Raw genomic sequence first — 26,336 nt, forward strand, 5'->3', positions numbered from 1 at the left:
AAATCAAATCCACAATGAGATACCATCTCATACCAGTTAGAATGGCAATCATTAAAAAGTCAGGAAACAACAGATGCTGGAGAAGATGTGGAGAAATAGGAACGCTTTTACACTGTTGGTGGAAGTATAAACTAGTTCAACCATTGTGGAAGACAGTGTGGCAATTCCTCAAGGATCTAGAACTAGAAATACCGTTTGACCCAGTGCTGCCATTATTGGGTATATACCCAAAGGATTATAAATCATGCTGCTATAAAGACACATGCACACATATGTTTATTGCAGCACTATTAACAATAGCAAAACCTTGGAACCAACCCAAATGTCCATCAATGATAGACTGGATTAAGAGAATGCAGCACATATACACCATGGAATACTATGCAGCCATAAAAAGGATTAGTTCATGTCCTGTGCAGGCACATGGATACAGCTGGAAACCTGAGCAAACTATCACAAGGACAGAAAACCAAACACCACATGCTCTCACTCATAGTTGGTAATTGAACAATTAGAGCACTTGGACACAGGGCAGTGAACATCACACCCCAGGGCCTGTCATGGGATGGGAGGCAGGGGGAGGGATAGCATTAGGAGAAATATCTAATGTAAATGACAAGTTAATGGGTGCAGCAAACCAACATGGCACATGTATACATATGTAACAAGCCTGCATATTGTGCACATGTACCCTAGAACTTAAAGTATAATATGATAGTCCCCAAATATAACATATTGGTGCTGCGATGTCATTGCAGTCTTTTTTCCCTGGCATACATTTCCAAAAGTGTAGCTTACTTCTTATGTTTTTGGTGTTTTTCTCTTTCATATCTCTTTTTAAAATAATTAAATCCTTTTGAAAAGATAAGTGGAAAAAAGTACATTCATCGTTCAAATGAACTTTTTTCTTATAAATACCAGATTTTTCCTTGAGTTTTTTGGTAATGGCTTAATTGGGATATAATACACATACATTACAATTTACCCATTTAAGTTAAATGTTTTTAGCATATTCACACATTTGTTTATAACCATCACTGCAATCAATTTTAGAACATTTTGTTACTCCCCAAAGAAACCCTGTACCTTTTAGCTATTCTTTCCAAAGCTCCCTGATTCCCCTAGCCCTAAGCAATCTCTAACCTATTTTCTGTCTTTCTCTCTATGCTTATTCTAGACATTTCATAGAAATGAAATAACACAATATTTGGTCTTTTGTGTCTGGCTTCTTTCACTTAGCATATTTTTTTCAAGATTCATCCATGTTGTAGGATGCATTAGTCCTTCATTTCTTTTTATTGCCAAATAATTTTCCACTGTATGGATATGCTACTTTTGTTTATTCATGATACAGTTAATGGATATTTGAGTTATTTCCACCTTTTGGGTTTTATGAATAATGTGGCTATTAACATTTGTGTATATGTTTTTGTGTAGAAATATGTTTTCATTTCTCTTTGGTGTATACCTAGAAGTAGAATTGCTGGGACATATGGTAAATCTATGTGTAACCTTTTGAGGAATTGCAAAACTCTATTCCATAGGGGCTGAACTGTTTTACATTTTATAACATTTTACATTTACATGTATGAGGGTTCCAATTTGTCCACATACTAATCAACGCTTGTTCTTGTCCATCTTTTTTATTATAGCCATCCTCTTAGATGTGATGTGGTATCATTGTGGCTTCGATATACATTTTCATAATGACTAAATGATGTTGAACATCCTTGCATGTGCTCATGGACCACTTGTTTATCTTCTTTGGAGATATGTCTATTCTAATATTTTGCCCATTTTAGCTCAATTATTTGTCTTTTTGTTATTGATTTATAAGTATTCTTTATATTCTAGATACATGTCCCTTATCAGATACATGATTTGCAAATATATTGTCTTATTCTGTACATTATCTTTTCACTTTCTTAGTATCTTTTGAAGCACAAAGTTTTAATTTTGATGAAGCCCAATTTATATAATTTTAAACATTTATACTTTTGATGTAATGTATAAATAAGAAGGTTTGGCCAAATGCAAGGTCACAAAGATTTACTTCTATAATTTAATATTTTAGTTGTTTTAGCTGTTATATTTTGGAGTTTGATCCACTTTTAGTTAATTTATATATATATGTATATATACATATGACATATGTAGATATCCTGTTTTCTCATCACTGTTTCTTGAAAATACTGTTCTTTTTCCCAATGAATTTATTTGTTCTTGTCAAAAGTCATTTGAGAGAGGCATCATGATGGCTGAATAGAAACATTTCATACTTGTGCCCTCCACTTAGAAAAACCAAAATAGTGTATAGACAATCATACATTTTGGATACATTATCCAAGAAGGAACACTGAACTTCAACAGAAGAGTGACAGGAAACACCAAAATCAAGGAAAGAGAAGGAAGAGAGGCAACCTGCTTGGCTGGGATTGGCAGGGAGCTAGGAGTGACTTCCCAACACAGGGAAGGTTTAAGTGAGAGACTTTCAGTGGCTCACATCCCCACCCTGGAATCATGCAATCCTGGCCATGGAAGAGGCCTCTTCTCAAAGCCTGAAACAAACATAAGGAGTTACCAGGAGACCATGAGATGGAACTGCTCCAGGGAAGGAACTAGCACTAGGACCCACACCTGTTCTGAGTCTTGAGTGGTTACATGAAGACACTATTTGCAGTCTCAGCCTTTAACAGACTGCACACTATCCTGGGACCCAGCGGTGACCCAAAGAGATAGATATTTTAAAAGAGAACCAAATAGGAATTCTACAACTCAAGAATTGCTTGAAAGAAATACAAAATACATTTGAAAGCATCAACAATACAGTAGATCAGGCAGAAGAAAGAGTCATAGAACATGAAGACAGGTCTTTTGAAATAACCCAGATAGAGAAAATAAAGAGATTAGGATGAAAAAAAAGAACAAGCAATTTTTTGGGACATTTGGGACAAAATAAAGCTACTGAATAAATGAATTATCAGTATCCCTGAGGGCAAAGAGAAAATGAAGGGATTAGAAAGTCTGTTTAAAGAAATAATAGATGAAAACTTTCCAACCCTAGCAAGAGATTTTAGGTATTCAGATGCAGGAGGCTCAATGATCTCTAGGAAGATATAATGCAAAAGGTCTTCTTCAGGGCACATTGTATTCTGACTTTCTTAGGTCAAAGATAAGGAGTGAATTCTAGCCAGAGCAAAAGAAAAGTATCTAGTCACCTGTAAAAGAAACTCCATCAGACTAACAGCAGATTTCTCAGCAGAAACCTTAGAGACCAATAGAGAATGGGATGACACATGTAAAGTGCTAAAAGAAAAAAAAATATCAGTCAAGAATACTATATCCAGAAAACTATCCTTCATAAATGGAGGAGAAATAATGTATTTTTTAAACAAGCAAATGCTGAGGAAATTCACTACCACCAGACTGGCCCTAAAGGAAATGAACCTGGACACACAAGTACTACATTTACTGCCATAATTGAACTCATAAGCATAGAGAGTAGAAGGATGGTCACCAGAGGCTGGAAAGGGCATGGGGTGTTGGGGGGGAGGTGGGGATGGTTAATGTGTACAAAAAAAACAAGAAAGAATGAATAAGACCTGCTATTTGATAGCACAATATAGTGACTATAGTCAATAATAACTTAATTGTATATTTTTAAATAACTTAAAGAAGATAATTGGATTATTTGTAATAAGGATACATGCTTGAGGGCATACATACTCCATTCTCCATAATGTGCTTATTTTATATTGTATGCCTGTATCAAAATATCTCATGTGCTTTGTGTGTGTGTGTGTGTGTGTATATATATACACACACCATATATATACATATATGTGTATATATAGTTTGTGTATATACATATATTTATATATACATTTTAATATATAATTATGTATATATACACACACCTACCATGTATCCACAAAAATCAAAAGATAAAAGATTATAATACCCTTATAAAAACACATGAAAACACATAACTCACTGATAAAGCAAACACACAAAGGAGAAAGAGACACAGATACTAATCTGAGGAGCAGAGCAAGATGGCAGAATAGAAGGTCACACCAATCATACCCCCTGCAGGAACACCAAATTCAACAACTATCTACATAATAAAAGCACCTCATAAGAACCAAAAATCAGGTAAGCATTCATAATACCAGGTTTAAACTTCATGTCACTGAAAGGGGCACTGAAGAGGGTAGGAAAGACAGTTTGAATTGCTAATGCCATCCCTCCCCCACTGCCCTGCAGTAGCCACATCTCTGTAGCACAGAGAAATCTGTACACTTGGGAGAGGGAGAGCACAGAAATTGTGAGACTTTGCATTGAACTCAGTGCTGCCCTAGTCACAGTGGAAAGCAAAACTGGGCTGCACTCAGCCGATGCCCACCCATAAAGGGAGCATTTAGACCAGCTTCAGCCAGAAGGGAATAACCTATACCAGCAGTAGGAACTTGAGTTCCAGCAAGCTCGCCACCATGGGGTGAAGTGCTCTGGGACCCTCAATAACTTTGAAAGGCAGTCTAGGCCACAAGGACTGCAAGTCCTAGTGCGGAGTTGGGTTCAGAGTCAGTGGACTTGGGGAACATGTGACTTTACTGAGACACCAACCAGGGAAGCTAAGGGAGTGCTTGTGCCACCTGTCTCTCAACCCCAGGCAACACAGCTTGCAGCTCCAAAAGCGACCTCTTCCTTCCACTTGAGGAAAGGAGAGGGAAGAGTAAAGATGACTTTTGTCTTGTATCTTGGATAACAGCTCAGCCACAGAAGGATAAGGCACCAATCAGAGTCATGAGGCCCCCATTCCAGGCCCTAGCTCCCATATGGCATTTCTAGACACACCTTGGGCCATAACGGAGCCCACTGCCTTGAAGGGGAAAAGCCTATTCAGGTAGGATCCATCACTTCTTGACTAAAGAGACGTTGGGCCCTGAATAACCAGCTGTGATACCCATTTAGTATGCCATTGGCCTTGGGGGAAACTCTGAGATGTGATGGCTTCAAGTGAGACCCAGCACATCTTCAGCTGTGATGGCTATGGGGAGAGACTAATACTTGAGAAAAGGAGAGGGAAAAGTAAAGGGGAATTTACTGTCTTCCACTTTAGGTACCTGCTCAGCCACAGTGGGATGGAGCACCAGGAGGGCTCATGCGGTCCCTGATTCCAGGCCTTGCCTCTGGGAGGGCATTTCTGGACATGCCCTGGGCCAGAGGGGAATCTGCTATCCTGGAGGGTGATTCCCAGGCATGGCAACATTCACCACAAGCTGATTAAAGATCCCTTGGGCCTTAAGTGAATGGAAGGACAGAAGCCTGTATGGCTTCACCTTACCAGTAAAGAAACACATAGACTCAGTGTAAAGGAATGGACAAAATATATTCCATGCAAATGGAAACCAAAGGTGACCAGGAGTAGCTGTACATGTATTAGATAAAGCAGATTTTACATCAAAAACAGTTAAAAAAAAAAACAAACAAAAAAACTGGGCACGGTGGCTCATGCCTGTAATCCTAGCACTTTGGGAGGTCGAGGCAGGCAGATCACTTGAGGTCAGGAGTTTGAGACCACCTAGGCCAATATGGCAAAACCCCGTCTTTACTAACAATGCAAAAATTAGCCGGGAGTGGGGGCTTGTGTTTGTAGTCCCAGCTACTTGGGAGGCTGAGGCTGGAGAATCACTTGAACCTGGGAGGCGGAGGTTGCAGTGAGCTGAGATCGCACCACTGCACTCCAGCCTGTGTGACAGAGAGAGACTCTGCCTAAAAAAAAAAAAAACAAAAAACAAACAACAAACAAACAGTAAAAAAACAAAACAAAACAAAAACTGGAGAAAGAAAAAGGAGGTCATTATATATATAATTAATGGATCTATCCAGCACGTGGATGTAACAATTCTAAATATATATACACCCAACAGTAAAGCACCCAGAACCATAAAGCCAGTATTACTAGATCTAAAGAGAGATATAGACTACAATACGATAATAGTGGGGCATTCAACACCCCACTCTCAGCATTAGATAGATCACCTAGCCAGAAAATCAACAAAGAAACATTTGATTTAAACTGTACATTAGTGGGAGCTAAATGATAAGAACTTATGAACACAAAGAAGGAAACAAAAGACATTGGGGTCAACTTGAGGGGGAGGATGGGAAGAGGAAGAGGAGCCAAAAAACAAACAAAAAAACCCAACTGTTGGCTATTGGGCTTAAAACCTGGGTGATTAAATAATATGTCCAACAAACCCCTGCAACATGTGTTTGTCTATGTAACAAACCTTCACATGTACCTCCAAACCTAGAATAAAAGTTAAAAAATAGTAAAAAATTCTGTACATTAGACTGAATGGACCTAACAGACACTTATAGAAAATTGTATTCCATAACTGCAGGATATATATTCTTTTCATCTACACATGGAACATTCTTCAGGATAGACCACGTTTTATGCCACAAAACAAGTATTTAACAAGTATTTAAAGGCAATTCTTATATACTGTGGGTAGAAATGTAAACTAGTACAGTCACTATGGAAAAGACCATTGAGATTTATCCAAAAACTAAAAATACAATTACCATTTCATCCAGCAATCTTGTTACTGGATATCTACTCAAAGGAAAAGAAATCAGTATACAAAAGGGATACTTGCACTCACATGTTTATTGCAGCACTATTCACAATAGAAAAATATGGAATCAACCTAAGTGTCCATCAACAGATGAATGGATAAAGAAAATGCAGCATATATACACAATGGAATAATATTTGGTCATAAAAAATGAAATCATGTCATTTGCAGCAACATGGATGAAACTGTAGGTCATTATTTTAAGTGAAATAAACCAGGTTTAAAGGTAAATATTGCATGTTGTTACTTAAATGTGAGAGCTAGAAAATTCATCACATGGAGGTAGACCATGAAAAGACAGATAACAGAGACTGAAAGTGTGAATTTGGAGAAGGGAGAAGGTGAAGAGAAGTGGGTTAAAGGGTACATACAATTAGAAGGAATAAATTCAATGTTTCGTAGTAGAGTAGGGTGACTATAGTTACCAGAAATGTATTGTACTTGGGACACCTTAAATACCATCTTGATCCCTACACATTATATACATGTAACAAAATTTTACGTGTACCCCTTTAATTTGTACAAAAAAATCAACTGACCCTCAATATATGGGCTATTTTTTTGGACTCTCTATTCTATTCCGTTGATCTTTATGTCTATCCTTATGTCAGTAACACACAGTCTTGTTTATTGTAGCTTTGTACTAGGCTTTGAAATCGGGAAGTGTGAGTTCTCTAACTTTGTCCTTTTATTTCAAGACTGTTTTGGTTAAATTGGCTCCCTTGCATTTCCATATGAGTTTTAGGTTCCACCTGTTAATTTCTGTAAGAAAAAGGTGAGCTAAAATTTTTATAGGGGTTCTTTTCAATCTGTATATCAATTTAGGGAGTATTACTACTTTAATAGTATTATATTCCAAGATATGAACATGGATTGGCTTTCAATTTCTTAGATATTTAATTTCTTTCAATAATATTTTATAGTTTTAAGAGTATGTTTTGCATTTATGCTTTATACAATAGAAATAAAATTGATTTTTCTATCTTGATCTTGTATCCTGCACCCCTGCTGAATTTGTTAGTTGTAACAGCTTTTTTTTGTGTGTGTGTCTGTCTGCGTGTGAATTCCTTAGTGTTTTTTATATACAAGATCACATCATTTATAAATAGAGAGTTTTACTTTTTCCTTTGGGGAAGTGACTGTGAGCAGTGGGTTCCCCAAGACTATTCCAGGTAAGATGGTTTATGAGGTGGACTCACATGACTCGAACATAGTTGAACTCCTGGCTAATATTATTACAAGAAATGTATTTACATACATATGTGTCATACACATGTCAGTTATAAAAAAATGGGAATTTATTTTTTGAATTTTCTTTTTCTTTTTTTATAGTTGTATTTGCCTGGCTCTAAGGTACTTAATATAGGATTTTGGACAGAAAAATGAAAAACAGAATCAAATGTGATGATGGCATTCAGATCTAAGATACATCCAGATTTCAGAAATGTTAACATTTGAATAGAATAGTACTTAGCATCTTAGAATAGTATTCAGGTCAAGCTTTGTTTGGAGTTTTATAACTGATAAGAGAGAGCCTTCCTCCTACTTTTCCTTTCTCCTTCTCCTTCCCACACATTTTGTTGTATGCGTGCTTGTACAAAACCTGAGTCATAGGGAATCTTTGGTGAATTGCCTGAGGTTATATCAAAAGTTAGTAGCTAATTCACTATAGAAGCCACCAGTTCCTATATCCCTGCCATTCTGTTGTAGGGGTTGACTGCCTGGACAACATCTTTGTGTTAAGTCAGTGATGCTGAATCAGAGGCTTTCAAGAAGCCTGTTTTCCTCCTCTGGCAGCATGCAAGATCCTACATTTTTTGCTTCTGGTCTTGCTTTCTAGCTTTAACTCGATCATCCTATCTCTATAATCAAACCATATCAGTCCCTATAAAGTCCCTGATTCTTTCACCTACTCCTATATTGATGCCTTGTTTCTTTCACTTGGGATGACACTCTCTATTCCCCTGACCATGTATTTGAATCCTAATCAATTTTGAAGGCCCAGCTTACATGTCTCATGATCTATTAAACCTTCCCTTTTCTCTCATCCTCAATTTAGATGTAATCATTTCTCCTCTCTCCATACTTAATATTGTATATTTCTATTCTGGCATGTACTATACCCTGCCTTATATTATGTCCAGTAGTTTGTATATATTTCTATCTTCTCTTAATTTTTATGCTTTGTGAGGTGAGGAACTCTGTTTGTATTCCCATGGGCCACAGCACCTAGCAGAGAGGAGCAAATGAGAATCCAGTGGATAGTTGGTGAATTGAATTATACAATGGATTGGAAGGAGGCTCCAGTAGGTGTTAGCAGGAAAAGGATTTAATATGAATCTTGGTTTTATTTTGTTAGCACAGAATTATGCCTGTCTTTTATATTGTACCTTTTATTGCAGAACAAAGCACTGCATAGATTGTTCTACTGTAGTCCAATGGGAATTTGTGATGGTTTCAGAATTACTCTTTTATTTGTTCCACCTTTTAAAGCATAACATTTGTCAAGACAACACTTCAATTTATTGCATGTGCTAAGTCATTACTATTTACAGATGGTATAGAGTATCTGATGTTCAGATTGAAAGGGAAAAAATACACACATAGAATCCCATCTGCCTTGCACAGGATTTAAGACTCAAGCAAAACCTAGTTTTATCTGTCATGCACATCAGAAATAGGGAACTTTCAAATAAATCATTGCTAAAAGTAAGCATCATTGTTGAGAATTTCAGGCTGTAAAAGTAATGAAGTTTCTTTCAGAAGATAGTTTATAAACATTCTTGGTATGGTTTGGGATGAAACCCATCCTGGAAGAAAATGGGAGGTTATGGAGTCATATCTAGTTAGTAATTTGCATTAGAGCTATTTGGGTATAACCTTTTGAGTACAGATTTTAGATGACCTATCTGAAGGTTAGGGAACTACATAGATGACATGGTAAAAGCTTTGCTGAATCTCCTACTAGATTCTACTTTGCATCTGAACAGTGCCTGGCACCTGGCATTTGTTCAGTATGAGTCTTTCAAATGAATAAGAGAAGTTTGAATGAATGGTATGTATGAATGGTATGAATGAATGAAGCATGAATGGTAGCCTCCCTGAGCCTGTTAACTCATCTGCAAGATAAGTGATTTAATATCAACCTTGGGGGATTGTTGTTAGGACCAGAGAAACTGCATATAAAGTGCCTTGTGTAGTGCCTGGTTAATACTAGTTGCACAGCAAATGGTAGCTATTGTTCATTTACTACTCTTTCTCAGTCTGTTTTCATATTGGTGGTGGCAACGAGTTTATTGCCATGGAAGTGACATTTTTGTGTCTTTCTGGCTGACATTTCGCTTTCTATTTTTATTTGTTTGTGCTGTTTTTACCTCTTATTTATTTTTAGGAAACCATGTGAGAATAGAGGCATTTGCTCTTTTAAGTAGTTTATTTGCTATGGCTCTGTAGTGCTTGGATGACATGGCGTGTGTGTGCAGCCTGGTTAAGAACTCATATTCTTCCATTGTGTATGAATACAAACACCAGAGAGGTTGGATAAATGGACATGAGAGAGCGTCGCTGTGAAATAAAGCTCAAGTGTTGGAATTGTTGCTGTTACACTCTGGGATCTGAAGTAAAAAATGTTTTCTATAAAATGGGAAAGCTTATAGATACCAATTTACTTAAATTTTAAACTATCATTAACCACATAGGAATAACTAATACACTTAGTATAGTTTAAATTCCTGGAATGGTGATATGTATTCAAATCATGGAGGCAAAGACTCTCAGAGAAATAGTTTTTTTAAAATTTTTTTAATTTTTAATTTTTTTTTTTAGATGGAGTCTTACTCTGTTGCCAGGCTGGAATGCAGTGGCACAATCTCAGCTCACTGCAACCTCCACATCCCAGGATTAAGCAATTCTTCTGCCCCAGTCTCCCGAGTAGCTGGGACTACAGGCACGTGCCACCACGCCCAGCTAATTTTTGTATTTTTAGTAGAGACAGGGTTTCACCATGTTGGCCAGGATGGTCTCCGTCTCTTGACCTCGTGATCCACCTGCCTCGGCTTCCCAAAGTGCTGGGATTACAGGTGTGAGCCACCGCACCTGGCCAGAAGTAGTTCTTAAAAGATCATTTGACCAGGCATGGTGGTTCACTCCTGTAATCCCAACACTTTGGGAGGTCAGGGTGGGAGGATCACTTGAGCCGAGAGTTCGAGACTGGCCTGGGCAACATAGGGAGATCCCCATCTCTACAAAAAATAGAAAAATTAGCTGGGCATAGTGGTGTGCGCCTGTAGTCCCAGTTACTTGGGAGGCTGAGGTTGGAACTTGGCTTGAGCCCAGGAGGTGGAGGTTGCAATGAGCCAAGATCACACCCCTGCACTCCAGCCTGGGCGACAGAGTGAGACCTTGTCTCAAAAAAAAAAAAAAAAAAAAAAAAAAATCATCTTTTTTTAGCAGAGGCTTTACTCTGACAGGGTAGGCTTAAAAAATTTTGGCCCTCTATTTGTAACTATTCATAAAGTATCTTAAATTTCAAGTTTCTTGAACTGTTACCAAAGAAGGTTTCCTTGTTAATAACTGCTTGTCAGGAAATTTTTATTTTACATTTGTGAAGTTAATTTCTGTGTTGTCACACAATGAGACAATAGGATGTTACATAGATTTTCTATAATCTTTCTGGAGCATTTAACAACACATCTGCACACACTGATTTCCATGCTGAAAATAATTTCACAAGGAAATCATTCATTACGGGAAAAAAACCCCACATTGCTTAATCCAATTTAACTTACTGAAGGAACAATATTCACTTAAGTCCCCAATCTCTTCCTTCTTATAAAGGACTCTTGAATATTAAAGATGAACTTTTACATATTCTTAAGGTAAAAAATATAAGCAAATCCCAAAACAAATGAATATGATTCAGAATTCTATTAATTTGCAATTTGGAACATAAAATCTAAGTTCCTCCTACCTCCCTTACTGACCCCTTCCAAACTGATGAGTATATAGATTTTTTTTTTTTTTTGCTTTCTTTTCCTAGAATCACTTACTGTCACTGAGAATATACCATTAAATGTTATTCTAAAAGATAATCTATTCCAACCAACTATGTGCCTGATTTTCCTCTCTTATCTTTACCACAGAGCAGCTTGGCCTTTGTTTGAATGCTATTAGTGATAGGAAAGGGGTTGTCTATCTTCCGTGAAAGTCATTTCATCTACAGATAGTTCTGACTTTAGAACAAAGTGCTTCTTCATACAGAGTCTTTATAGCTCTCTCTCTTGCTTTCTGTTTGTCTTCTGTCTCTCTCTGAGGGGGAAAGCCAGCCAACCAACAACCAACTGACCAATAAACTGACTGACCAAACCTGATCAAATAGGTTTGAGAAACACTGCTTACATGACCCATACCCAAGGAGTCACAATGTGTACATGTGTATTTACTAGGAAATATTGCAGTGCGTTTAACCCCTAGTATTTCACAAACTTATTTGATTGTGAACTTTTGTATTTTCTCAGAACATCTGTCCAAACATAGCTTAGAACAGAATCTGGCATATAGTAGACACTCAATACATATTGGTTTAAAAGGTGAATGAATGCAAAATAAATCTTTAAAAGCTTTAAAGTACATGCTGTATTGAAGTGATCCATGTTCTGCATTTTTACAAGTGACACAGCCAGACTGGAGCTACTGATTGGATGGGTATACCTTCCTTCTCTCTGTGAGCCTTTCTAAATCAATTATTTATTTCCACACATTTTAGAACTTTAAAAATTCATATTTGGATTTCTAAGCTTGGATCCTCATTGGCACAACTACCTTTTAAATAGCACAATAAATATTAGTGATATGTTTGCTGGACTCTTTTGCTTTTGGATCATATGTAGGAATGAATTAATTGGAAATGCTTTTTTGACTTTTGATTTCAATTTGTGTCTGATTGTGTTTGATTGTACAAGCACATGGATTTTCAGAAGAAGTCTTAAAATGAAGATTTGCTCCATTAGGGTGTTTTAAAGGGTGTTTGTCAGGTTACCTGTCGAGTTACAGCCCTTTATTTGGCTTCTAAGTCAGCTCTTTTTTGGGCTTAGCAACGAGTTCAATGTAAGGAGAATGGATCCTTTTTATTTGTGAGTAGAGTGAGTTTTCTACATAGGACAGCTTGACAACCTTCCTATCAAATGTAAATCTAGTCAACAAGGAACATGCTGTAATGTGGACTTGATCCAGCTTTGATGATCGAGCCTTTTTATTTCTCATGCTCTCAGTCAATGCATTTACAAGGTCAGCAATAGGAGCATTATAAATTATTTGTTCTCACTTTTATATTTCAGGAAAAATTCTATGTGGAAATTCAAGAGGGTCAGCTACAAAGCTGGGTGTAACTCAATGTCACAACTTTATCTAAAGTCAGTATTTTGTTTCTCTTTGTTCTCAGCAACAATCTTACCTTGTCCCTTGCAGCTGCTCAATTGATAACTGTGTGTCTTCTGTTGTCTTTCCTGTGTTATCTCCTTCCCCTTCAGTCTGTTTCCAACCCAGAACTTGATCATTTATTAAAGTGGTAATATTTTCTCTTATAACCATGATTTCATCCTTTTTCATTAGTATGGAAATGTTATTTTATTGGCACAGTTGTGGGCTACATTTTATGAGAGAGAACATCAGTCTGTTTTTACACCTATGGATTTTACACGTTGTTGGATCTCATAGAATGTAAGGTACCTTAAAAAGCATTTACTGGCCAGGCTCGGGGGCTCACGCCTGTAATCCCAGCACTTTGGGAGGCCGAGGTGGGTGGATCACGAGGTCAGGAGATCAAGACCATCCTGGCTAACAGGGTGAAAGCCCTTCTCTACTAAAAACACAAAAAATTAGCCGGGCATGGTGGGGGGCACCTGTAGTCCCAGCTACTTGGGAGGCTGAGGCAGGAGAATGGTGTCAACCTGGGAGGCAGAGCTTACAGTGAGCTGAGATCGCGCCACTGCACTTCAGCCTGGGTGACAGAGCGAGACTCCGTCTCAAACAACAACAACAACAACAAACAGCATTTACTGTACTGCCCTCATTCCTAAAGTGGGAGTAATGACCACAGCTAATATTGTACTGAATGTGGAAAAATTGAAAGCCTTTCCGCCAAGAACTGGAGCAAGACAAGGATGCCCACTTTTGCCACTTTTATTCCGCATAACACTGGAAGTCCTGGCCAGAGCGACTAGGCAAGAGAAAGAAATAAAGGGCATCCATACTGGAAAGAAAAAAGGCTTATTAGCTTTGTTTGTAGATGACATGATCTTGTACCCGGAAAAACCTAAAGACTCCATCAAAAAACTGTTAGAACTGATAAACAAATTTAGTAAAGGTGCAGAATATAAAATCAATGTACAAAAGTCAGTAGCATTTATATACACCAACAGCAAACAATCTGTAAAAGAAATCAAGAAAACAATCTTTTTTTTTTTTTTTTTTTTGAGACGGAGTCTTGCTCTGTCGCCCAGGCTGGAGTGTAGTGGCCGGATCTCAGCTCACTGCAAGCTCCGCCTCCCGGGTTCACGCCATTCTCCTGCCTCAGCCTCCCGAGTAGCTGGGACTACAGGCGCCCGCCACCTCGCCCAGCTAGTTTTTTGTATTTTTTAGTAGAGATGGGGTTTCACCGTGCTAGCCAGGATGGTCTCGTTCTCCTGACCTCATGATCCGCCCGTCTCGGCCTCCCAAAGTGATGGGATTACAGGCTTGAGCCACCGCGCCCGGCCGAAGAAAACAATCTGATCACGTTTACAATAGCTACAAAAATATAAAATACCTGGGAATCAATCTAACAAAAAAGTGAAAGATCTATATAAGGAAAACTATAAAATTTGATTAAAGAAATAGAAGAGGACACAAAAAATTGGAAAGATATTTCACTCTCATGGATCGGAAGAATTAATATTGTTAAAATGACAATACTACCTGCAGAAATTTACAGATTCGATGCAATCTCTATCAAATTCCAGGGCATACTTCAGATAAATAGAAAAAAATTCTAATAATGTATATAGAACCACAAAAGACCTGAAATGGCCAAAGCAGTCCTGACCAAAAAGAACAAAGCTGCAGGCATTATACTACGTAACTTCAAAATTTGCTACAAAGCTGTAGTAACAATCACAGCATGATACTGGCTCAAAACAGACACATAGACCAATGGAACAGAATAGAGAACCCAGCTACAAATCCATACTTTTACAGCCAATTCATCTTCGACAAAGGTGCTAAGAATCTACAATGGGGAAAGGAAATATTTTCAATAAATGATGCTGGAAAAACTGGATAACTGTATGTGGGAGAATGAAACTAGATCCCTATCTCTCACCATACACAAAAATCAAATAAAAATGCATTAAAGACTTAAATTGAAGACCTGAAACTATGAAAGTACTAGATGAAAATGTTGGGGAAACTTTCCAGAACATTGGTCTGGGCAGAGTTTTTGTGCAACACCTCAAAAGCATAGGCAACCACAGCAAAGATAGACAAATGGGATCACAGCAAGCCAAAAAACTTCTGCATAGCAAAGGAAACAAGCAACAAAGTGAGGAGACAATTCACAGAATGAGAGAAAATATTTGTGAACTATCCATTTGACAAGGGATTAATAACCAGAGTATATAAGGAGCTCAAACAACTCAACAGCAAAGGACCCAAATAATTCAATTTGTAAAATGGGCAAAAGATCTGAATAGACATTTCTCAAAAGAAGACATAATATGAAAAAGTGTTCGACATCACTATCCTCAGAGAACTGGAAACCAAAACTACAATGACATATCTCACCCCAGTTAAAATGACTTATATCAAAAAGACAGGCAATAACAGATGCTGGTGAGGGTGTGGAGAATGGGGAATTCTTGCACACTGTTGGTGGGAAAGTAAACTAGTACAGCTGCTGTGAAGAACAGTATGGAGGTTTTTCAAAAAACAAAACACAGAACTACCATAGAATCCAACAATTCCACTTCTGGGTGTATATTCAAAAGAAAGAAAGTCAATATATTAAAGAGATATTTACACTCCCATGTTTATTGCAGCACTATTTACAACAGCCAAAATATGGAATCAACCTAAGTGCCATTGAACAGATGAATGGATAAGGAAAATATGGTATATATACACCATGGAATGTTATTCATACATAAAACAGAATGAAATCCTCTTATTTGCAGCCAAATGAATGGAACTGGTGGCAATTATGTTAAGTGAAGCCAGCCAAACACAGACACACAAATACTGCATGTTCTCACTAATATGTGAGAGCTAAAAAAATGGATCTCATGAAGACAGAGAGTAGATTGGTAGTTACCAGAGGCTGGGAAGGGTAGAGGGGAGAGGATGAAGGGGAAAAAAGAATATAAATGTATTTATTACCAGTGAACTGTACACTTAAAATGGTAAATTGTATATGCATATTTTACCTCAATAAGAAACATAAAATAAAATGGAGGTAATGAGGTGAGGGGTGGGGAGTGACTTGTTGAAAATTACAGAGCAGCTAAGTGGTCAAGCCCACACTAGGCCCTGGTGCTCCCACTCCCAGCCCACAGACTTTTATTTTGTGTCCTGAAGCCTCTCTCATTACCTGAGTGCTTAAATTGTAGAGTAAGTGGACGTAGTTTCCATAGCTCTGCAAGAGTCTAAGTGGTATCAGAGGAATCAAGTCGTACATATTAATACTTCCAGATCTGCCACCTGACATAAAATACATCAATTTGTCTTTATCCTTGTTCCTACTGATCAAAGCAAGGGAGGAATTTGGGTCTCCTATTATGTAGGAATATTTTTATGTCTGATGCTCTCTCATTTAAAAAGTAGAACACGTTTTAGCTATTGCCACTTTTGCAGGCTCCTGAGGGGAGAGAGAGTTCTTGTATTTTTTGTATTAACCTCATTCTCACCCTTCTTCCATGGCTCCATGTCTAAAAATGTCAATACGTGACACATGTTTGTAGCTGTTATAAACACATTCTTTTATCTGATTAAACATCTAGCTTGGAAAGAATAGCTGCGAGTGTAAATGTGCATGCCTTGGTCTGAAATATATCGAGTCTAAGTATGTAAAATTACAAGACATTTTTAAGAAATGACTTTATGTCTTGACAAACTAGATATTTGTAATGGCATGTATCTTATGAAAATAAACGTCAATTAAAATTGCTTTGTTTCAAATCATGTGTTGGGGGATTGTCTATAACAGATAACCTATTCCACTGTGTATTATGGAACCATTGAGAACTTGTTTTTTTAAAAATTCCGGCCGGGCTCGGTGGCTCAAGCCTGTAATCCCAGCACTTTGGGAGGCCGAGACGGGCGGATCACGAGGTCAGGAGATCGAGACCATCCTGACTAACACGGTGAAACCCCGTCTCTACTAAAAATACAAAAAACTAGCTGGGCGAGGTGGCGGGCGCCTGTAGTCCCAGCTACTCGGGAGGCTGAGGCAGGAGAATGGTGTAAACCCGGGAGGCGGAGCTTGCAGTGAGCTGATATCCGGCCACTGCACTCCAGCCCGGGCGGCAGAGCGAGACTCCGTCTCAAAAAAAAAAAAATTCCCTTGAGGATTGTCTTTTATAAACCACATCCATGTGGTGTGATTTGAAGAGCACTAAGAAGGGTACTGCATCATCAGCCTGACACCACCAGAGACCAGGAATTTGAAGGCACTTTGTATCAGAGAGCAGGTGAAAAATATGGCTTCAGTAAGAGATGTGGAACCACAGGCATTAAAACCGACAAGCCAAAATAGCCTAGTTTGATGACCCATTTTCTTTTAAAAAGTTATCCTTGTTCATGGACCAGAGGCAGGTAGTGTACTTTGATTTTTGGCCCCTATAGAGTTCAGTAGAATTGAGCATTGTAAGTTAACACTTAAGATCTGGGACAATCAAAGCACATTGAACAATGCATGGACATTGTTCCATCTGTAATGATAAAAAATGAGTTAATGCGCTACTTTTTATTGAACACCTACCATTATGCTAGGTATTTCACATTTCGTTTGCATGGTACCTTGTGAGGTAGATATCATTATGCCCAGTTTATAGCTGAGGAAACTAAGGTTTGGAGAGGCTAACTAACTTGCCCATGTTTGCGTGGCCAGTAAATGCAACAAGCTGGATTTGAATCCACGTCTATCTAGACTAAGAAGCCTGTATGGTTAACCACTTGTAAATGGGATAACAATACTTACCTTAGAGATTTTTTTGAGGATTTGATAAGATTAAAAAATCCAAAAAGCGCTTTGTAATTGCTAATAAAGCTTTGTAGAATGAAAGGCATTATCAGGAGTAGAAGACAGTCTGTTACAGTGTCTCCCCGTGAGCATCTACCCTTCAGATAAATCCGAATGTCCTGGAGTTTGTGCCCTTGTCCTTGGCTTTCTGGTGAGGGAGAGTAGTTTATGTTTTGGGCATAGATTCTGAGAAGTAGGTCACTGGTTCTCTTTATTCAGTGATATTTTCGAATGTGATTTCTTTGCCATGTAGTTGAGAAGAGGAAAGAGATCGGCAGTGTCTGTGGACACAGACCTGTGGGACTCCCAGAATAATTTTAGACACAGTGAGAAAACATGTGTCTAAAATCATGTAAGGCTGTACCTTAACATGTGTGTCATTTCTTCTATTTTCTTGTTTGTCATAGAAACTGATCTGCTCCTCCGTATAAAAGACATCAGCCATTTCTTAATGCAAGACATCGCCTTCTTGTCTGGTAAGCAAACTTTCTTATATATTGTCCAGATATATGACTTGATTAGCAGTTAGTTTGGTACCTATTATATAAATAGCTCTCGCTCTATATATAGAGCTATTATATGTATTCATTTGAGAAGCACTATTTTAATAAACATTTATACATTGTGCACCTAGTTGCTAAACAAATGGACATTTAGAGAAGAATTGGAGGTTTTAAGCATTTTAGATATATGAGTAAAAACGACCTTACCACTCTTATACATTTGACTTTCGGACGAGTCTTCAGAAATCTATGATAGTTAAAAGTAGAATATGTCTCCTAGGTGGGTGCAGGCTGGGTGGGAGGGGAGCAGCTGAGATAGCTTCTTTGATTACTCAATTGTGTATTACAAATGCTGGCAAGTTACACCAAATAATCAGCATGCACTAAGTATTTTTTTTTAGGATTTCATTTACACGTTATAAAGAAAGTTTATTTTTCTTAAATATGTATATACACTTGTATATAATTTTTAGCAATTATGGTAAAATCAATTTAACATACAACTTATCATTTTAACCATTTTTAAGAGTACAATTCAACGGCATTAAGTATGTTTACATTTTTGTGCCACCATTGCCACCACCATCTCCAGAGTTTCAGACCATGCAAAATTGAAGCTCTATATCCATTAAACAATTACTCCCCGTTTCATTCCGTCCTCTCTCTAGCCCCTGTTAACCACAATTTTACTTTCTTTCTCTATGAGTTTGACTATCCTAGGTACCTGATGTAAATAAATCATATGGTATATGTCTTTTTGTGACTGGCTTATTTCACTTAGCATAAGGTCTTCAAGTTTCATCGATGTTGTAGCATGTATCAGAACTTCTTTTTTAAGGCTGAATAATATTCCATATTATGTATATTCCACACTTTGTTTATCTGTTCATCCATTGATAGATACTTTGGTTGCTTCTACCATTTGGCTGTGGTGAATAATGCCACTAAATAGCATTACACATTTTTAGAGACATAACTATGGTAAACCATCCTGCCCCTTTAGCTTCTGGTCAGACTTTGGGGAAAGTTTTGCTTAAAAACAAGCAAATTACTTTCAGGTATTAGAGTAATTAGAATTATATCATTAAGTATTATATTTATCATATTAAACAGATAAAGAAAACTTACCGGTATATATTAATACATTGTTTTTATAAAGATGAGTGCTTCTTAGGTATTGAGAGTATAAGAAACTATCTTATTCCTTCTAAATAGTTTAATTAATTCTCGGAAAAATGGCACCTACATGCTCAGTTTGCTAAACAAGCTTTTACTTTATAAGTGATCCTAATTGGACACTTCAATCTGGCCTCTGCTTTTATTATCATTATTATTATTTTTAAAGACAGCATCTTGCTCTTTTGCCCAGGCTCCAGTGCAGTGGTATGATCATAGCTCAATGTAACCTTCCACCTCAGCCTCCTGAGTCACTGGAACTATAAGAGTGTGCCACCACACCTAGCTAATTTTTATTTTTTGTAGCGAAAGAGTTTTGCTGTGTTGCCTAGGCTGGTCTTGAACTCCTGGCCTCAAGCGATCCTCCCATCCTGACTTCTCAAAGTGCTGTGATTACAGGCATGAGCCATCGCACCCAGCCTGGCCTCTGCTTTTAAATGATTATAATTACACCTATGATAAAGCTTAATTAAAAATGATTCTAATTAGTGGTAACTGTGAATTAGTGATGACTTAATTAATATGGCTTTATGTTTTATTTTATAAGTGGCATAAATGTGTGACAGTGTCAGTAAATTTAGCAGTATGTTAGGTTCACTTTTAAGTTTTGGAGATTTTACTTAAGATTATCTATGTTTTCCAAACTGTGTTCTAAATAGAACCATCCTCAAGGCTTGCTGCACCCGTCCAGATCCCTCTCTACACCTTTCCTTCCTTAACTGCTTTTTGTATTTGTTTTAAAAATGCATCTGCCTATAGCTTCCTTTGAAGAAAGGGTTCCCAATGGTAAAAAATAATTAAAACTTTCCAATTTGGAATATAAATATCTCTTTTGATCTCTTCTCACAAGTTTACTACCTAGGACGGTACTTGTAGGTGTTTAGTGGTAATAATCATTTATAGATTAGTCAATGATAATTAACTCTTATAGGAGCCTTGCCACCTTTCCTTTGATAAGTATAGTTTGCCTAAGTGCTAGATGGTTCTGTCCTTAACTAGAGTGTTCACTAGCTTGCTTGGCAAGTATGTAGTTATGTTATATTTAAGATATTTATTACATTATATATTACATATCATTTATATTACTAGTTCTATACCATACTCTACCTATAGAGGCCCTTTGTTTAAAGATTCACTAAATCTCTTGGTTCAGAATTGTACAATTTCTCCTTTGAGTTTCTTAAAAACTCTTCTGTGGATGCCATTATTCTCAATGATTATTTTCACTCTACTCTTTAATTCTAGGATATCATATAGTGAAGATTAATAACCCTTTGATTTAATACTTTGGACTAGTTTGATTAAAAATAATTTGGGAATGAATACTCTCTCTCAAGTTTCCCCTGGTAAATATTGAGGCAAATAATTAATTTGATCTTTTTCCATGTGCACTAGAGAAGAAAGTGTATTCTGCTTTTGTTGGATGGAGTGTTCTAGAAATGTCAATTAGGTCATGTTGGTTAAGACTGTTGTTCAGGTATACAATATCCTTGCAAATTCTTTGTCTACTTGTTCTATCAATTATTGAGAGATGGGTGGGGAAATTTCTGACTAAAATTGTGAATTTGTCTATTTCTTCTCGCAGCTCTATCAGTTTTTGCTTTGTGTATTTTGAAGCTCTGTTATTAGGTGCATAAGCATTTAGGATTTTGTCCCATTGAGGAATTGACCACTTTATCATGATCAAATGATCCTTTTAATATCTGATAATATTTTTGACTCTGAAATCGACTTTGTCAAATATTAAACAGCTTTGTTTTGATTAGCACTGTCATGGTATATCTTTTTCTATCCTTTGCTTTTAATGCATTTGTACTTTTATATTTAAAACGTGTGTTTCTTGTGGGCAGCATATAATTTGGCCTTTCTTTTTATCCAGTTTGATGATCTTTGACTTTTAATTGCAGTGCCTAGATCATTGACATTTTGTGTGATTATTCATATGGATGGATTTAAATCTACCATCTTATGATCTTATAAAAGCAAAATACAAATAATGAGATGGTAGATTTTTCCATTTGTCCCATGTGTTCTTTGTTTTCCTCCATTTCTGTCTTCTTTTGGGTTGAGTATTGTTATGATTCCATTTTATATACTTTTTCTTTTTGGGGGGCGGGGGGCAGGGAGATGTATGTAGTCTTGCTCTGTCGCCCAGGCTGGAGTACAGTGGCATGATCTTGGCTCACTGCAACCTCTGCCTCCCAGGTTCAACCGATTCTCCTGCTTCAGCTTGCTGAGTAGCTGGGATTACAGGCGTGCGCCCCCACACCTGGCTAATTTTTGTATTTTTGGTAGAGACAGGGTTTCAACATGTTGGCCAGGCTGGTCTCGTACTCCTGACCTCAAGTGATCCTCTGGCTGCGGCCTCCCAAAGTGCTGGGGTTATAGGCATGGGTCACTGTGCCCGGCCTATATCCTTTTATATTGTCATATTTTTATTGCAGATTGAATTGAAAATATTTTTACATCTTTATTCACTTAAATTCAGCCAAATAAAAATTACAACTGAACTAAAAAAATTTCTATTAGTGAGCTACATTCAAAGGCCACCTTGCAACTTTCCTCCTAAAATAATTCTTCAAATTCTATTTAGCACTTAATATTTATTGAGCATTCACTCTCTGTGTAAGTGCTAGACTGGCTGCGGATGTGAATCTGAAACACATGTAAGGCTCATCTCTGCACTTTTAGATGGCTTTCATTTTCAATATTTCTCATCCTTCAGGCTGCATAGAGGTCTATTGGGCTGGATGGAGAAACAGGGGAGAGACTGAAATGAAAGTCCAGAGACAGTGCAGCCATTCCCTCCCCAAGAACCCCTATGACAGTACCACTATTCTTGGTTCCTATGGAAATGGGCTTAGGGCAGCCTCACCTATGAGCCCTGGGATCCATGCTTTCCAGGGGTCAAGGTCACCCACTTGGTCACGATACTGCTGGATGCCACTGCTCCAGGTTAATGGCTGCATGGGTCTGCGGGGAGCTTCCACAACCCTACACCTCTCCCTGGACCCCTACCCAGACTGAACATTGAATTTTAACCCACAGATAATTTGTGATCTTTCTTTGCATTAATACAATTCCTATATCATTCCTGCCATCATTACTTTTGTTGTTTCTTCCATAAACGCATTAGACCATCACCTATTTCCTATAGGGTGCTCTGTATCTTTTCCTGCTCACCATGACACTAAGAGATCGATTAAATCAAGTTTTCCACTTGCTGTCAAGCCATCATTCACTTATTTTGAATTTAGGCTCATTGGTATAGAAAGAGTTATTTCCCAACCCCTTGGTTGTCCAGATTGGGGAATCAGCCATTTTCAACTGTATTTATTATATGCATTTCATGACATTTTCTTCTGACTATATTCATTCATTTTACTCTCTTTCTTTTAATTTTTTTTATTGAGAAACTACTCTGCCACCTTTTAAACTTGAAGTGTCAGGAACTTGGAGCCATTTTGGTTTTATGTGGAGATCATCATCTTTATAAAAAAGTTGTGTTGCTGCAAAACAGTATTCAAATCTAAAATCTTCTTCCCTGCCTCGTTGTTACATACATTTTTAATTCAGTTGATTTTTTTTCTATTGTTGTAGGTGGCCGGGGAAAGGACAATGCTTGGATCATTACATTTCCAGAAAACTGTAATTTTAGATGTATACCAGAGGAAGTAATAGCAAAAGTACTTACTTACCTGACATCTATTGCAAGGTATAGTATTTCATTATGTTTTTTCAATTCGCTTTATATCAGATATCCATCTGAATGTCATAACAGGAAAATGGCTTAATATAGCTATTATTATCATGGTGAATAACCAACTGACTTAACTTCAAAGTAGATAAGAAGTACAACTTAGAAGGAGAAGCTGGCAGCTATCTAAATTGTTACAAAAATTATACTGAGGATCTATGAAAATAAAATTGGGGATCTAGGAGTATTTGTTCCCACGGAAAAGAACATAGGTAGAGAATGATGGTCATACATATATGCTTTAATTTGCTTAAAAGGAAATATTACCAGCCAAGAGTGAGGACAGCCATTTTTCATTTCTTCTGAATGTAACACAAGACTGAATCTTAAGTAGATTCAATAGTGGTACTGGGAGATACTAGGAGGAATGTCTTGATATTAAAAATTATTTGGAACTAGAATGCTTTAAAATGGAAAGTTTCAAAAGGTTTCTTAGAGATTTTATGTGTATTAAAGACAAAATTTTCAAAGGAAGCATTTTCTAGTTGCTAACCCTGAAGAACAAGAGGACACAAATCTAGGATGATAAAATTCCAAGTCTCATGAACAAAAATCAAATCCAGAAAATGAAACTTACAATGTACCTATTGAAGCTTGAAAGTGATCTTTTTAGGGCAAATAGAAGTTATATTTTCCATTAAACTGCATTTCCTCAGGAGCAGAGTTAGAAAAATAGATTTAGCAGTGTGATTTTGAATGAGTGAATGGATCATTGACTCATGATGAATTACATGGAAAGTTAAATCTGATATCATGAAGGACAGTTATCTTTTGAGTTTTCCCACACCCGAGATTACAGTATTCCAAATCAATTTTAGTGACATATCTTCATTACACTATCACTTTCCTATATAAAAGATTGACATTAATGCTGCAAAAGAAATTTTAAATAGTGAGTAAGGGAATATGTCTTCAAATTAGTTTTCTAAGATAGTACTTTATGATAGCTTTCCAATTCCAATTCTGTCTTCGGTCAAGACATCAAATGTAGATGAAATAATCAGAAATAGAATGAAGACATATATAACAAATTTGCATTATTATTAAGAAAAAGTTATTATTTCTTCTTATCATTCAGGCAAAATGGACCAGACTCCCAGTTTACCATTATTCTGGATCGAAGATTGGATACGTGGTCTTCTCTTAAAATCTCTCTCCAAAAAATCTCAGTAAGTATCTATGCATTATACGATAACTTTTTATTTTTGTTTTATATTACACTTTCTGTTTTGGGAGGTATAGATTACTTTGGTAGTGATGGAGACAATAAAAATTGATGGAATATGAGGAAGGAAAGTGGAAGGAGAGGTTGTAGCAGACACTAAGATAAATAACTCTACCCAAAATAAAACCTAGTAAGAATGACTGAGTGGTTTGTGGTTCCAGTTATGAGTGAGAAGAGATTCATGGTTCTATGTGCCTTTCAGAACAAGGTAAGTTTTTATGGAACCTTTTTTTTTTTAGTGGAAATAGATGTGTTGCATACTTATTGAATGTGAAAAAGTATAAAGAAGAAAGTTTAAAACAACAGTAATCCAACCACCCCAAAATAAGCAGTTTTAAACATTTTGGTGTACAACTTTCTAGATTTGTTTTATCCTAGGATAGGGTAGGGAGATGAGTCACATATAAAATGATATATCTCCCCAACTGGTATCTAGTCCCCAGCTTCCCAAGACCCAGAGAGAGAAACATTTTCTCTAATTAAAACAATGAGAGGTACAATTCTGCCCATGACCAAGATAATCTTTTACGCTTTTAGGCTCACAAGGATATCACGAAATTGTTTGACACTTCACTTTCATAGATGAGGAGGAAGATGAGGAATCCCCAGACTCCTTCTGAGCTGGCAAGATTGGGGCTCTCTGTGGAAGTGCCCTGTGGCCAACTTCCTGTATCGGACTAGAATAGCTGGGAATCAATATATTTTTTTTTCTTTGAGACTCCAACATTGCCAGCCATCTGAAATTCTTACTTCGTCTCCTGACTAATTGAGGAAGTCACACCCACCACAAGAAGTTGATTTAGTTGCAAAGGCAAAACAAAAATCTAGGTTGTTGGACTTCCAAGCCAATGTTCTAGCACTCACAAGGTAAAATGAGTAAGATCGTTATTCTTTTGATATCCAGAATGAATTATTTCTCCTTTTGGACAAATAAGCAAACAGTGGTTTCCTGTTTTTTTTTTTTTTTTGAGATGGCGTCTTGCTCTGTCGCCCAGGCTGGAGTGCAGTGGCCGCATCTCAGCTCACTGCAAGCTCCGCCTCCCGGGTTTACGCCATTCTCCTGCCTCAGCCTCCTGAGTAGCTGGGACTACAGGCGCCTGCCACCTCGCCTGGCTAGTTTTTTGTATTTTTTTTTTTTTAGTAGAGACGGGGTTTCACTGTGTTAGCCAGGATGGTCTCGATCTCCTGACCTCGTGATCCGCCCGTCTCGGCCTCCCAAAGTGCTGGGATTACAGGCTTGAGCCACCACGCCCAGCTGGTTTCCTGTTTATTTAACAGAGGTGTTTAATCATTAGCAGTAGAGACAGGAGTTAACATTAGATATACTCAAATTACTAAAATAAAATAGAAACAAACTTGACTTTGTATAGCATATTTGTGCTTTTTCAAAAGCATTCACATTTATTAAGTATTGTTGATTCTTTTCATTTCCTGATTAAGTACTGCAGGTAGGTATCACTATAGTTGTCTTATAGATGATGAAATCACATTATGTGTAGTTTGGAATGGCTATGTGATGAATCCAAGGTCAAATATCTAAGTAACCAAAAGAGCCAGAGCAAGAATTGAAATGTCCAGAATTCCAGTTGGTGATGGTTTCTATTATTTTCCAACTGGCTTACAAATAGACAAATAAATGCAATGTTATTTAGAAAAATGTAAAATTTCAGCTTAAGGAGATTTTGGGCTGAGACGATGGGGTTTTCTACTTCAGCAAAGTCTCAGGATACAAAATTAATGTGCAAAAATCACAAGCATT

At 37.3% G+C, this 26,336-nt stretch overlaps 1 protein-coding gene across 4 annotated transcripts in view; it reads left to right on the forward strand.

Moving 5' to 3' along the window:
- Window positions 1–26,336, forward strand: part of MCF2 (MCF.2 cell line derived transforming sequence) — a 132,154-nt gene that overhangs the window by 39,684 nt on the left and 66,134 nt on the right. For all 4 annotated transcript variants that reach the window (XM_011961032.1, XM_011961033.1, XM_011961031.1 and 1 more), the window contains exons 2-4: window positions 18,324–18,392; window positions 23,196–23,310; window positions 24,431–24,521. In XM_011961032.1, coding sequence (XP_011816422.1) covers window positions 18,368–18,392; window positions 23,196–23,310; window positions 24,431–24,521 — 231 coding nt within the window. In that variant the 5' untranslated portion in view covers window positions 18,324–18,367. The remainder of the gene's footprint in view (window positions 1–18,323; window positions 18,393–23,195; window positions 23,311–24,430; window positions 24,522–26,336) is intronic.

This window comes from Colobus angolensis, unplaced genomic scaffold (assembly GCF_000951035.1).
Source record: "Colobus angolensis palliatus isolate OR3802 unplaced genomic scaffold, Cang.pa_1.0 Scaffold532, whole genome shotgun sequence".
NCBI lineage: Eukaryota > Metazoa > Chordata > Mammalia > Primates > Cercopithecidae > Colobus > Colobus angolensis.